General features: G+C 51.0%; 8 protein-coding genes across 8 annotated transcripts; 4 read left to right on the forward strand and 4 right to left on the reverse strand.

Moving 5' to 3' along the window:
* Positions 1 to 335: 335 nt before the first annotated feature.
* BJY04DRAFT_218351 (uncharacterized protein) lies at positions 336 to 848 on the forward strand (the record flags this gene model as incomplete). The annotated part of the gene is made up of 1 exon (XM_073716291.1): positions 336 to 848. The coding sequence occupies one exon, from the start codon at positions 336 to 338 to the stop codon at positions 846 to 848; it is 513 nt and encodes a 170-aa protein (XP_073570987.1).
* Positions 849 to 1,321: 473 nt separating this feature from the next.
* BJY04DRAFT_218352 (uncharacterized protein) lies at positions 1,322 to 2,014 on the forward strand (the record flags this gene model as incomplete). The annotated part of the gene is made up of 1 exon (XM_073716292.1): positions 1,322 to 2,014. One exon carries the CDS (start codon positions 1,322 to 1,324, stop codon positions 2,012 to 2,014), a length of 693 nt encoding a protein of 230 aa, XP_073570988.1.
* A 759-nt stretch (positions 2,015 to 2,773) lies between these two features.
* On the forward strand, positions 2,774 to 3,073 carry BJY04DRAFT_218353 (uncharacterized protein; the record flags this gene model as incomplete). Its single annotated transcript, XM_073716293.1, has 1 exon — positions 2,774 to 3,073. The coding sequence occupies one exon, from the start codon at positions 2,774 to 2,776 to the stop codon at positions 3,071 to 3,073; it is 300 nt and encodes a 99-aa protein (XP_073570989.1).
* A 42-nt stretch (positions 3,074 to 3,115) lies between these two features.
* BJY04DRAFT_189257 (uncharacterized protein) lies at positions 3,116 to 4,408 on the reverse strand. Its single transcript, XM_073711345.1, has 2 exons — positions 3,969 to 4,408; positions 3,116 to 3,922 (listed from the first exon to the last, which is right to left on the reverse strand). Exon 2 carries the CDS (start codon positions 3,880 to 3,882, stop codon positions 3,391 to 3,393), a length of 492 nt encoding a protein of 163 aa, XP_073570990.1. The 5' UTR covers positions 3,883 to 3,922; positions 3,969 to 4,408; the 3' UTR covers positions 3,116 to 3,390.
* A 229-nt stretch (positions 4,409 to 4,637) lies between these two features.
* On the reverse strand, positions 4,638 to 5,871 carry BJY04DRAFT_189259 (aldo/keto reductase). The gene is made up of 3 exons (XM_073711346.1): positions 5,651 to 5,871; positions 5,328 to 5,595; positions 4,638 to 5,259 (listed from the first exon to the last, which is right to left on the reverse strand). Exons 1-3 carry the CDS (start codon positions 5,785 to 5,787, stop codon positions 4,732 to 4,734), a joined length of 933 nt encoding a protein of 310 aa, XP_073570991.1. The 5' UTR covers positions 5,788 to 5,871; the 3' UTR covers positions 4,638 to 4,731.
* On the reverse strand, positions 5,850 to 10,173 carry BJY04DRAFT_61320 (5-oxoprolinase). Its single transcript, XM_073720727.1, has 2 exons — positions 7,456 to 10,173; positions 5,850 to 7,411 (listed from the first exon to the last, which is right to left on the reverse strand). The coding sequence occupies exons 1-2, from the start codon at positions 9,967 to 9,969 to the stop codon at positions 6,092 to 6,094; spliced, it is 3,834 nt and encodes a 1,277-aa protein (XP_073570992.1). The 5' UTR covers positions 9,970 to 10,173; the 3' UTR covers positions 5,850 to 6,091.
* Positions 10,174 to 10,378: 205 nt separating this feature from the next.
* Positions 10,379 to 11,276, reverse strand: BJY04DRAFT_218357 (peroxiredoxin; the record flags this gene model as incomplete). Its single annotated transcript, XM_073716294.1, has 3 exons — positions 10,379 to 10,816; positions 10,880 to 11,061; positions 11,114 to 11,276. The coding sequence occupies 3 exons, from the start codon at positions 11,274 to 11,276 to the stop codon at positions 10,379 to 10,381; spliced, it is 783 nt and encodes a 260-aa protein (XP_073570993.1).
* Positions 11,277 to 12,477: 1,201 nt separating this feature from the next.
* Positions 12,478 to 13,506, forward strand: BJY04DRAFT_218358 (uncharacterized protein; the record flags this gene model as incomplete). Its single annotated transcript, XM_073716295.1, has 2 exons — positions 12,478 to 13,050; positions 13,114 to 13,506. The coding sequence occupies 2 exons, from the start codon at positions 12,478 to 12,480 to the stop codon at positions 13,504 to 13,506; spliced, it is 966 nt and encodes a 321-aa protein (XP_073570994.1).
* Positions 13,507 to 13,515: the final 9 nt, after the last annotated feature.

The raw sequence follows: 13,515 nt of genomic DNA on the forward strand, positions 1-13,515 counted from the left end.
GTGGTGCTGGAACTTTCAGAGACACAACTTCAGAAAACACAAAAGCCAGGGGCTACTCTAGCATTGAACGATCTAGTTCGTACATATCCAGCCTTTGTATCAGACCTGTTTTGAAGTTTTTGAATACAAAGGGATAGAACAGACGTCACTCTGTCTATCAAAGAATAAGGCCCTGTGAAACTACTTCCTCAAAGACATCAAACATGGCAGACAATGAACGACAGAAAAAGGGCTCTGCTACATCGCTTAACAGAGGATAGTCCGCTATATAATAATAATCTCTCTATTCCTCGAGTCCAATGTCCTATCTACTATTGCTACACTTCCTTATCAAAATGCTAACAACCTGCAACGTCTGCTTCTATTCCGGAGACCCCTCGATCAAAGCAACATGCTTCGAGGAGGGGCATATGCTCGCATGCGACTATTGCACAACCATATTTCAAGGGTCGAGATTCCACTGCCCTGCATGCCGGAAACCATCGGCTGAGTTCCTTGACTTCCAATTTGGCTTTTGCGGCGGGGCCATGTTCATTGAGAGAGATAGTGAGAATTATATGGAGGGGGATATTGACAGGAATCTTGACGTCAATCGACAGTCGGATAGGGGGGAAGTACCCTCGCTTCACGTTTGGTTTTATGACGAGGATTCCGGGTGGGTTATGGATACTATAGGGGGTAATGAGAATCCTGAGTACTGGGATGATGTTGAGAGGGGTATGGTGACGATTGTTGAGAGAGAGCCGCGCGGGGAGCAAAATAATGAGCAACGGCAAGGGCAAGAGCAAGAGCAAGGTGAAGTCCGCGGTGCGGTTCGAGATGACCAGGGAGACGAACAGAACCATTAGATTGGTGGAGTCAGACGAGAAATAGAACATTCTTTTCTTTATGAGTATACTATAGGTGATACGTAAAAAAAAAGCGTCTATCCCCCAATTACGTAGCAACAATTTGTCACGTCATACTATAAGTGTAGAACATGACCGCAGCGTAGACGATTTTTTATAAAGGGTAACCTGTCTTTGAAATATGGCTTGACTTGCACAACAGACTGGTGTAGGACCTCGAACAATGATCCTTGTTTCAGAGACTGACTAAAGTCATTCCAAAACCACACATACAATGACATGGATAGGTGAGTGCCATGTCTTTAACAAGTAGGGCAAAGGATTTGTATTATCTCGGTCTGAAAGAAATAGACAATGGCACGAAACACCACGCCTTGGGCTGGAAGTACATGAACACACATATATATACCTCATCGAAAGTCATTCTTCCTCTTTCGTTCCTGCCGGGTTTACTCTCTTAGCCAACTCTCAAAATGCTAACCACCTGCCCAGTATGCCTTACCCACGGGTGTCCCTCACCCAGTCCCAAGCCCTCCTGCTTCCAACGCGGCCACCTCATTGCATGCCCTTTCTGCTCCCACATCACCCCTCTCCAACAGCCCAAGCCCGCCTCCACAATCTTTCCCCTTCCGGACCGATGCCCTAAATGCGGCAACGAGCTTCTAGGGTTCATCGAGTTCCAAGAAAACCCGGCAGAAGGTATCTTCATGGACTTTCCAGCTGAGACCCCCGAGCCGCAGGCGGAGCCTGTGGCCGACGAGGTGAGATTGTATGGCTGGGGCTACTACCATAACCAACAGCTGGAGGTGCAGTTCGGATACGGGGCGATTGAGTTTGTCGAGGAGCTTCCAGATGGAACGTTGGAGGCCTGGCTTGATTCGGAAACGGTGATTCCGATACAGCATGGTAGGGCTATCGTTGATATAGAACGGGCTACTCTAGAAGATTCTGGCCTCGGTCCAGAGGCTGCTGCCGAAATTGCCAGCATTCTAGATGGGCTTCAGACTGGGGAACAACAGCTCGATCTGGCTCAGGGGCGGGTGATAGATGAGGCGAGTCGAGGGTTTCTGCAAGGACGCGGGCTGGTATGGGTCTTTGACCTGGGGCTCGTGATGGCGACCAACTTTATCTTGCTCCGGATGCTATTTGATATCTTCGTTCGTTAGATGGTACTTCGGTGTCCGTTTTAGTAGCAGGAGTTGGGGTTTTGGGTAAGCATAATTGACAAGCTGTGTCACGATCATTGCTTACGAGAGGCTCAGTCCACTGGCCTTTGGTAACCTTGTCTCTCGCTTTGGTGGGCGATATGAAAAGAACTAAGTATGAAAAGATCTAAGAAAGATGCCCCAAGCCTAAACTTATGAGTATACTCTGGCGGTATTGCCTTTAATAGTAAAGATCTTGACTATGGCCACTGCTACACTGGCTACAATGAAGTGCATAATCCATTGAGCACTTTTGGTGGTAGGATTCAAAGCGGTCGTTGCATAGTTAGATAATGTCCTTTTACTGTTGCAAGATATTGTACACTTTCTGTCGACGACTCGGCCTTCCGTGTCATTTACCCCTCTCCATAGGATATCAAGCAAGAATTATAGATTTCAGTAATATTTGGCCGATATAGAGCCATCTTTGCAGCCCTAGTTCTGACTAAAGATCCTGAACATACACCCTTCAGCTGGGATGTTCACATGTCCTGACATCAGGTTCGCATCACCACCAAACCCTAATATATGGGTATCAGCCTCAACACAAACAATATAAGCCTCTAAAACCGGTAGATATTTTTTTTACCGAGCTGCCTAACATTATCTTTCATCTGTCCTGCCTGTATCTATCAACTTACCTGTGTCTAAGTAGGCATACACTACCTTCCCATCAACGTCTCCAACCAACCCTCACAACCCTCCAGAGAACCACGCGAAATGCCCATCCAGTCCAAGCCCACCCGCGAGACCAACACCGGAACTAGCGGTCTCAACTACCCCAAGCTAAGCGAAATGACCATCCCTCGTGAAAGCGACGAGCGCGTACAAAGCGGCGACCCCTTTGCAAACTGGCACCCACAGAGCGCCTTTGAGCAGGGCATGGACGACGAGGGTAACCTTGAGTCCGACCCTTGGTCGTTCACCGACGGTGGGAAGAAAAAGGGACATGAAGGGCGAGAGGATGAGGCTGATATGGCTGATGCGGTGGGGAGGGAGGCGGGTTTTGGAGTCTTTTAGGGGCAAGGGGTTTAAGCGTTGAACAGGAAGGTACAAAAGTCCTTGTATTGTATGTTATTACATGGTTCAATTGGCATGGAACGAGGGCAGCGGGACTGAGTTCGTAACGAAAACAGGGATAGATACTTCAACTTTGTCGACACCATTTAGCCGATGTTAAAACAAGCTTATTGATGCTATAATAACAGTACGCTTTATCGGAATCATCGTCGTTCTCAAGGATAGTCAAAATCCGAAAACTTGATCCAGAGCAATCCCCTCCGGGTCGAAACCTATAAGTCGACGAACTACCCCAAACACTGGCTCAATGCCATCTCCTATGCACTCTTCTTGTCCTCTTCAGCTACCTTCTCCTGTCGAGAAACCTTAGCAACATCCACTGCCCTCAACTCCACAATCCCCTTCGCCTGCAATCCCAAGACCATCCACCCACAAATCAAAACACACAAAGTCCCAATCCACGCTACAACAGCCAACGCAAGCCAATCAAGCCACTCCGGGAGATATATCTCTTGGTTGAAATCTTCGATCGGCGCTGGTTTGGTCTCGTTCACGAACCTGAGGAAATGGTACGCTGTTTCGAGGATCCATCTGCCTTGGTGGAGATAGAGCATCATGATCAAATGGTATGCTGCCAAAGCGAGGTTTTTGCGGAACCGCGTGGTCAGAGAAGGCTGGAGCCATGCGGTGGCGGTTTTGTTGTTGGCGAGGTAGTTGAACAGAGATATGGAGGTGAATAGGCAGAGGAGAGTGCCCAATATCCAGAAACCGGGGGTTATGATGTGTTGGAGGATTAGGGCGTTCATCATGAGGAATTAATCAGGGTGTAGTAGCCAGTCTGTGGATAGTCTAGAGGATAATTAGCAAGCGCAGGTAATAGTCGCAATTCACATACTGAATAGAGCGGATATTAAGATGATGAACAGTGGGTAGTGTCCTATAACATGCTGGGTGCAAGGAATCTTTTATAAGGGTATCATTGCTTTCGTATAGACTAGCAGTGCGGCGCAGTGAGCGCCCTCAAACAAATCCAATTATCTCATGCGCTGGAACAAGTATATCCACTCCAGGCACGGCCAAGCGTATCAAAGATAAGGATGTTCATGAAGCTTGTCGCCCGGCGCCCGGCTCCAACCCACAGGGTCCACTTTAGCCTCGGTTCTGCTTCGGGCGTTCAGTGGCCTGTAGGCTGTAAGAGCCATGTTCGTGGTTTTCGGGTGTATCTATGCTATGACAGTATTGCAGAGGATTATACCACAGTCAAGGATCGATAGTTAAAGCTGCAACACCTAGCCCTAGCTCTGCCGGAATACCGAGGGTCTGTAACGCACGGACGGAAGACGGCATTCCGAAGGCTGAAATCGGGAATCGGGATGCACCCTACAGCCCCTACTCTATAGGTGGCCTCCACGGCGGGTCGCTACTACAAAGTGATCCGGCACATCCACCCGAACACACTGCCATGAGTCCATGACGTATCTTGCGTAGATCGCTCAGAGCACTTTCGATTTCGAAGAGCCAAGGGCAGTGCGGCGCCTGAAATATAGATCATTAGGCATACAGATTCTGGATGATTAAGAGTTCATTATTGATCATCTATCATAATATCTGCATTACTAAACCATGCTTAACCAGGAGCGAGTCCACAACCCTCAAGCCTACTGCTTCCCATCAAGATCCTTGAAGAAATCATACCCGAAGCTCTCCGTGCTATCATTAAACCGCAGCTTGCGATCAATGCCCTCAATCTTCTTCACATCCTCCGCATCAAGCTTGAAATCACCCTCCAAGTTCGCCCGGATCCGCTCGGGCGTCTTGGACTTGGGAAGCACCGAGTGCCCCTCATTCACAGCCCAAGCAAGCGCAACCTGCGCGCCGCTCTTGTTGTACTTCTTGCCGATCTCAACCAGCACGGGGTCCTCAATCAGGCGCCCGATCTTGCCCTCGCGCGAGTAGATCTCGTTCTGGTTGCCGAACGGCGAGTAGTGCGTCACGTGGATGCCGTTCTTCTTGTGCCAGTCGGCGAACTTGCGCTGCTGCAGCCAGGGGTGGCCTTCTAGTTGGTGCACTGCCGGTGGGATGGTGGCGTTCTTGAGCAGACGCTCCATCTCGGCTTGTGAGAAGTTGGAGACGCCGATGGCTTTGACTTTGCCGGTTGAGACGAGCTTCTCGAGGGCTTTGTAGGTCTGCGCGCATATTCTTGTTAGATAGATGCACACATATAGGGATCAAGTGAGAAGGTAGGGTCGCGTACATCGAGATAATCGGTGTCCTCAACAGCAGGCTTGCCGCTCTTCTCATCCTTCGGGAACTGTTCGGTTCCACGCTTGAATGCGACAGGCCAGTGGATCAGGAACAGGTCGACATAGTCCAAGCCGAGATCGTTCAGACTGTCGGCGAGAGCCTGCTCGACGTCGTCGGGGTGGTGCTTGTTGTTCCACAGCTTGGTGGTGAGGAAGATCTCTTCGCGCGGGATGCCGCTCTTGCGGATGGCGGCGCCGACGGCTTTTTCGGTGCCATAGCTACATATCATTAGTGCAATTCATTAGCATAAGAGAAACCGCTCCCGGGACGTACATTCTAGCAGTATCGATGTGTCGGTATCCGGCCTTGAGGGCCTCGGCGACGGCTTGTTCCTGAGCGTCGGCGTCTTGCCAGGTGCCGAAGCCGAGGGCAGGGATGGAAGCGCCGGTGTTGAGTTTGAAGGTAGTCATTATGATTGTTGTGTGGTTGTGTATTGTTTGATACTGATTGTCGTTGACTTGTGTTGAGTCTGTGGTGTTTTATAGCTATTCTGTCTCGAGTCCTGACGTCAACTTGACGCTGGGATAGTGACGTCCATATGAACGGAAAGAGTGGATCACCAGGTATGGATCTTTTCTAGAATAACGCTATTGTATGACCATATTGACCCATTTTCAGGTTTCGGCCGGTGCTCAGGAGACGGTGCTGTAAGGCTGATGTATGTAATGTTGATGTTCAGGGCTATTTACGATTCGATAGACTTCCATGTGCAATCTACTCCTCCCGACCCCATCCGCCGCCTCCAGCAGTCATAATCACAATCCGGTCGTGAGTATTTACAGAGACCGTGTTCTTTCCGCCGATGTTCACTGTGTGGTCTTCCCCTGTCTGTGGATCCCTTGTGACCCAGAGGTTCATACCTGGCTCGGCATTCTCACCACCCTCCAACCCATATGGACGGTGAACTCGCCGTTCAGACAAAATCGAACAATCCATTGGTGTCAGAAACTCGATTTCTCGAATCACCCCGTCACCACCAGGGTGCTGCCCCTTGCCACCAGAGCCGTCTCGCAACGTGAACTGCCGCAAGAGAGTTGGGTATCTCTTCTCCAGGATCTCCGGGTCCGTAATGCGTGTGTTTGTCATGTGCACCTGCACACCGGATTCGCCGTTCCATGAGGGCCCTGCACCACTACCTCCGGCAATGGTCTCGTAGTATCCAAATCCGGGAATCTCCTTCCCTGATTCCGGGTCTTTATTGGCGTTCTTGCCGAAGGTGAGGTTGTTGCAACATCCCTGGGAGGCTGCACAGGCACGGAATGCTTTGAGGACTACGTCTGTGACGCGCTGGGATGTCACGACATTACCGCCAACCACTGCTGCGTTCTTTGTCGGGGAGAGAATTGAAGACGGGGGAACCTTAATGTCAATCGGAGCAAGACAGCCCTGGTTAAGCGGCATGTCCGCGTTGATCATGCATCGAAGGCAGTAGATGATGGCTGAATGAGTAATCGCAATAGGAGCGTTCCACGCGCCGTAAACTTGAGGCCCAGTCCCCTTGAAATCGAAAACAGCAGATCCATCGTCGCCATTGATCGTGACTTTAAGCTTGATCGGGGATCCGTCATCCATGTAGTCGACCGCCTCAAGCGGCTTCCCCTCAAACCGTTTGTACAGATCCTTCAGAAGATTCCGCACGGCCGTCTCGGCAGTTTCTTGAATGGCGTACATGTATTTTTGAACGGTTTCCACGCCATACTCTGCAAAGAGGGCTTGGATAAGAGAGATACCACGAGTGTTAGCAGCAATCTGCGCCTTAATGTCCGATAGGTTATCGTTGATGCATCGCGCACCAGAGCAACCGGGGTACTCTGCAGGCTTCGTAACCAGGAGCTCGATCATCCTCTTTTCATCAAACATGCCGTTGCTCACGATCTTGTCGCCTTCGATGGCAGCTCCCTCCTGCCAAAGTTCGGTTGACTTAGGAGGCATCGATCCAGGTAGGATACCGCCAATATCTGCGTGGTGGCCGCGGGACGCGACGTAGAACATGATCTCGCTACCACCAGGTTTGTCAAACACGGGTGTGATCACCTTCTCAGTTAGCTTGCTATTTTGTACATCAGAGAAGGACTTACAGTAATATCTGGCAAGTGAGTACCGCCGCAGCTAGGATGGTTGGCAATCAGTACGTCTCCGTCTTGAAGTTTGCCCAGCCACTTCTTATGCTGATAGCGAACGGCAAACTGCATAGATCCAAGGTGCACCGGGACATGGGGTGCATTGGCTACAAGTCCACCATCTGGCGAGAACAAAGCGCAAGAGAAATCAAGACGCTCCTTGATATTCGTCGAAACCGAAGTCTTCTGCAAAGTACGGCCCATCTGCTCCGCAATGGACATAAAACGATGGCCGAAGATACTAAGCTTGATCGTGTCAATTCCTGAAGATGCAGCCTCTTCAGCTGCTGACTTTCCATTCTCCAAGTCAATCACAATGCATGTATCCAACACAGTGGCTACCGCGTCGGGTACGACAACGATTGTTTGAGTTTTGTCAATAATGATTGCAGGTCCGTTGATTCGGGAGTTCTTCTCAATTCCGTCCAGCTGATACACGGGGGTATCAAGGCGTTCCTTCTGGCCATCAAAGTATGTCTTCGTGGTCAGGTCGGGCTTCGTGCTGATATCTGAGATGGTAGCCTCACGCAATTGCACCAGAGGACTCTTCTCGTCTCGCACTTTCGAGGCCGCGATCGTACGAACCCGAATGTCATCAACCAGTACTGGCCGGTCGGAGTTGAAACCGAATTCTCTGCGATGCCGAGACCGGAATTTCTCGATGAAATCCGAATCGTCTTCTGGCTCCAAGATCATCAAACTAGTGTCCGAGCCGTCGTAGCGCAAGTTCAGATACCGCTCATGGCGGACTTGGTCTGCGGAGAACCCCTGCTCTTTCATGTCTTCGACGGCAGCCTGTTCCATATCATCAAGTTTCTTTTTCAGATCAGGTTTCGCTGACTCGTATTGGACGGACATTGGTTCTTGTGACTCTTTCACCACCTCCGCCAACGCCAGGCCGTACGCCGAGAGTACCGAAGAGAACTTGTGGATGATGATTCGAGAGATTCCTAGTGATGCCGCGACTGGACAAGCGTGCTGACCACCCGCCCCGCCAAAGCACGCAAGGTGGTGCGTCGCGGTCTCGAACCCTCGAGCCTCGGTAAGGTTACGGATTGGACGAGCCATAGACTCGTCAGCAACCTTCAAGAATCCGAGGGCTACTTCTTCCGGCGAATATACCGAGTCACCTTTCTGCTTCCGCTCACGGTTAACAGTCTCCGTAAGTTCATGGAATTTGCGCGTGGTGACCTCAATATCGAGCGGTTGATCCTCGTTCTCACCAAAGATGTGCGGGAAGAACTCTGGTAGGAGGCGGCCAAGGAAGAGGTTTGCATCTGTTACTGTCAAGGGACCACCCTTCCGGTAACACGCAGGTCCGGGATGAGCCGACGCTGACTCTGGTCCGACATAAAAGAGGCCGTTGCGCCAGTTCAAAATCGAGCCGCCTCCCGCAGCAACTGTATTGATATCCAGCTGAGGGGATTGGATCTGGACACCGGCCAGTTTAGAACCGAACACGTGTTCTAAATGGCCATCAAATCGTGATACATCGGTCGATGTACCTCCCATATCGAAACCAATCACCGGTGTCTGCTCAACGGCATCCCAGCTGGTTGCGGCGAAGCCAACGACACCAGCGGCGGGTCCAGATAGGATTGCCTTCAGTCCACTAAACTTACGGAAGTCGACAAGGCCACCGTCTGATTGCATGAACTCAAATCTGCAGGTGTGTTGATTGGCAAGTCCTCCCTCAAAGCTCGAAGAGATGGAGTCGATGTATGTTTTGATCACAGGCGTGAGATAAGCATCGGCCGCAGCAGACATTCCTCGGGGTACGATCTTGATCATAGGCTGCAATTTCGAAGAAAGAGTGACGGAGAAACCCATACTCTCTGCCACCTCTCCTATCTGGCGTTCGTGCTCTGGGTAGGCGTACGAGTGCACCAGCGCCACAGACAATGACTGATATCCCTGCTCCTTTAGTCTTTCAAGTTCCGGGCGGATATTTTCAATATCCAATGCCTTTACCACACGAAACTTTTCACCAGTCACACCCTCCACAAGCTGAGCATCTGAGAAACTCTGCTTATCTGAAAGGGGATGACAAGGCACGAGCCGCTCATCGACCTCTACCACAGCCTCCGGCAGCACCCCAGGGCGCGCCATTGATAAATCAAAGATGTTGGGGCGCGATTGATCTCCGATTCTTAACAGGTCACGGAACCCCTTGGTGGTGAGGAGCGCAGACCGAGCGCCTTTCCGCTCAAGCAAGGCATTTGTGGCGACGGTTGTTCCCATCCGCAGACTCTCAATAGGTCCCAACTCTAAAGGTTTCCCTCGAGGATGTGGCTTACCCGTAACCATCTCCAGAATTTGACGAACTCCTTCTGTTGGGGCATCTTGGTAGTGCGCGGGGTCAACGGAGAGCAGCTTCAAGATGATATCTGGTTTACCAGGAACAACGGCGTGGACATCAGTGAATGTGCCACCGCGGTCGATAGAGATTGTGATCTTTCCGTTGTCACTCATGGTCGCTCGAACAGCAGTGTCGTTTGGTTATGAGTTTGTTTTGAGGGAAAGGCGGGACATGAGGGGTATTCCTATCAGGATGTATATCGGGTTTCGGGGAGCGTTTCAAATGGATTCTCCAGAAATACGTATATAGCCGTCGGTATATTTGTTAATTCCGCCGACTAAATTATTTCTAATCCCCTTCAAGTTGCATTGAAGCCTGGAATGAGTAGCAATCGTTGACCTTCGCATCGATGAGCCGTCCCAAGGAGGCTAGTCAGGATGACGACATACCGGCATATAAAAAGTTGCCGGGAGCTCTTATTGCCAGCTCCTACCGCTTTCTCAATAAATCATAGGCATTTGGCGGTGCTTGCGGCTCAACAGCTTCTATTTCGATGATCGTACACTCTATATGTTACAATATCTAGTACTTCGTGTAGCGCAAGTATGGCTTGAGCTCGCGAACCTCGCCAAACTTCTTCTTCGCATCCTCGGTGGAAACAGAGGGCGGTACGATCACGTCCTCTCCGACCTGCCAGTTGATAGGAGTAGCAATTCCCTTCTTGTCGGCGGTCTGAAGGGAGTCAATTACGCGGAGAACCTCAGCGGAGTTGCGTCCAGTAGAGGCCGGGTAGCTCATAGTCAAGCGGATCTTCTTGGCCGGGTCGATAATGAAGACGGAGCGGATGGTGAAAGCGATGCCCTTTTCTGCGAGATTGGCCAACTCGGACTCGTCAATCATGTCATACAGCCAAGCAACTTCCCGCTTTGCATCACCAATGATAGGGAAATGAACATTGCTGTTGGTGACCTCGTTGATGTCCTTGATCCATTCGTCGTGGGAGCCGATGTCATTGGCGCTCTACCCATTATCAGCACACTTGCCGAATCGCCTTTTTCATAAGCAGTTTCCTTTGGAACGCACCAGTCCAATCATCTTAACACCGCGCTTTTCAAACTCATCCTTCAGCTTTGCGAAAGCACCGAGCTCGGTTGTGCATACGGGGGTGAAATCAGCGGGGTGTGAGAAGAGGATAGCCCAGCTGTCACCGATCCACTTGTGAAAGTCAATCTCGCCTTGGGTGGTCAGAGCTGTGAAGTTGGGGGCTGCAGTTCAATTAGCACCATTTTGGGCTCATAGTCTGACCAGAAGACAGACCGGTAGATCCGAGACGAAGGCGTGGCTGTTCCTTCGGAAGGGTCGTGAGGAACCGGCGGAGGGGCTGGGCGAGGGGTGCGGAGATCGGCGTCTTCGACAACGGGGCAGCCTTTGAGAGGGTGCTGAGAGTTCTGAATGCCGTGCGAGGGAAGAAGAAGGCCATTTTGTCGGGATCAACGGAGAGAAGGGATTCCAATGGCAATTGACAAGTGTGTAGTGAAGAGTTGATCGGGAACCGAACAAGATGTTGACGCAATTGAAGCTTTATTTCATTGACCGCTTCTATCCCCGCCCCTTTCTGCCACACAGCTACTGGCAGTCGCCGGCCCTCCCGTCAGGAATATATATCTGAGCTCCTGATCTCTCACGCCAACGATGCGTGAGTCAACTGCCTGCGAAACCATCAACTAAATGCATTTCTCAAATAAAAACCCAAAATCTGCTTGCTGAGGGCTACTTTTGCGCCTTAAGAAAACCGAAAACCTGCATGCAATCCTCGCTAATACCTGGTGTACCAAGGCCGACGCGACGCAGGATCCAGATGACGAGGGTTCATCAGCGATAAACTGACCCCGATAAAAGCAGCCCGGGAGGGCTATACGATGAGGATGTTGGTTGCGTTCAGCTCCCATCAGCCTACTCTGTCGCGACATCCATGATAGAAAGGTCAGAAGATCGCCAACGCGCTAGATGCGCACCCATTCACAATCGCAACTGACGACTCGTGCCATTTGATAACGACTGATCAAAAGGTTGCCATGTTTGGCCCCTTCAGCCACAGGCGCTCGGCTCCCACTCAATATAATTGACAGGCGGCGCCCAGCTAGAGTCTATAGTCTATACCGATCAAGGACTGACGCGGCGACACTTTACCTCGTTGCAAATCGCCAAGAATAACTATTCATGAAGCTCATTCGCAGATGATTGATGAAACGGTTGATGATCCGCCCGGTGCCCGGGAGGCTTGACGCAGCACGCTAAGAAGCGAAGACGAGCCTCCTAATGGAGACCTTCTGATAACCCTGAAGATAAGCCACGTTGAACAAGAAATCGAGAGCAACGCTTGACCTGTCGAAAATAGAGTTTATCTCACCACATGCCACTCTTTCTTCCATTGTGATAGGCCTTCGCGCCCCAGCTCGTATTCGCCAAATAGGCTAGAGCCTCTTCAAGCTAGATCTGCATGCAGATGGGGGTTCAAAAAGCCTCAGCTATTTCTTCAACATGCATTCCTTCGTCGAGGAGATAAATAGTGTCTTCATGCCTCGCCTGATCTGCCCAATGCATCCATTTTTCCCTCCCTGAAGTACGTCCAAAGCGGTCGTCAACAGCTCTTCGCCTCTTCCCGGCACCCACCCAGAACCATGGACCTCATCAACACCCCCACAGGAGGTCCATCTCCACTCCCCAATCCCATGCTCTCCCTCCGCGTCTACCGCCGATGTTTCAAAGGTAGCAAGCAACTCTTCGCCGAATCCGACACCGCAGCCGCATCCTACTATGTGATAAATCGTATCCCACATAAACACTCTGCACAATGGAAACCACTCTTCTACCGGGGAGACAACCCCAAATACACGCCTACCAGCACCGTCGTCGGCCGCGCAAGGCGCACCGCTATGTGGGGGACGTTCCGGGTATGGCTTGGCGATGGCATGCAAGAGCTTAGAGATAACGAGGAGTTAAGAAGGAAGAAGCGGGTGGCGGCATGGAAGAACAAGTGGCGGAGGAGATTCGGGAAGGACGAGAAGCCCGTCGAGGTGGTGGAGGAGAAGCCGTTGGAGGGCAAGGTAATGATGTTCCGGATGCAGAGGACGGGGTTTCTTAGACGAAGTGTGGAGTTTGAGCTTGAGGGGGTGAGGTATCGCTGGTCGGGCACGAGGATGTTCTCCACTGGGTACATGAAGGGAGTGAAGGGGTGGTCGCATTGCATGAAGGTATGGTATCTCCTGGCGCGCTTCCCTCTCTTTCGATGTAGGACTTGTATTAATTTTGGCCAGCTCATCCGCGTCTCCGACCACGCACTCATTGCAACATTCGAAAAAGGTCTCCTTAAAAACCCTAGGGCCATCAAAACCGGCCAACCACCCAACAAGTGCAAGAAGCCACTCGGAAATCTCACCCTCTACCACCCGCCTGACTTCACATTCAAGAACGAGATACCTCAGCATGACAAAGTCACCAGATTCATGGCGCAGGTTGACGCCCACAACACCAAGCCAAGTGATATCAAAGACGATGAGAAGGATCTCAATCCAAACGGAACGCACTCTGGGAATATACTCGAAGAGGCAATTGTGTTTACCTGTTGGACTGTTGTTGAGGCGGAGCATCGACTGCGGTATAAAATCCCCGAGTTTTTTCAGGAGATTGCAGAAAACCTGCAGGAGTAGGCTGGGAAG

The sequence above is a fragment of the Aspergillus karnatakaensis genome (genome assembly GCF_047715665.1).
Source record: "Aspergillus karnatakaensis strain CBS 102800 unplaced genomic scaffold BJY04scaffold_25, whole genome shotgun sequence".
Taxonomy (NCBI): Eukaryota; Fungi; Ascomycota; class Eurotiomycetes; order Eurotiales; family Aspergillaceae; genus Aspergillus; species Aspergillus karnatakaensis.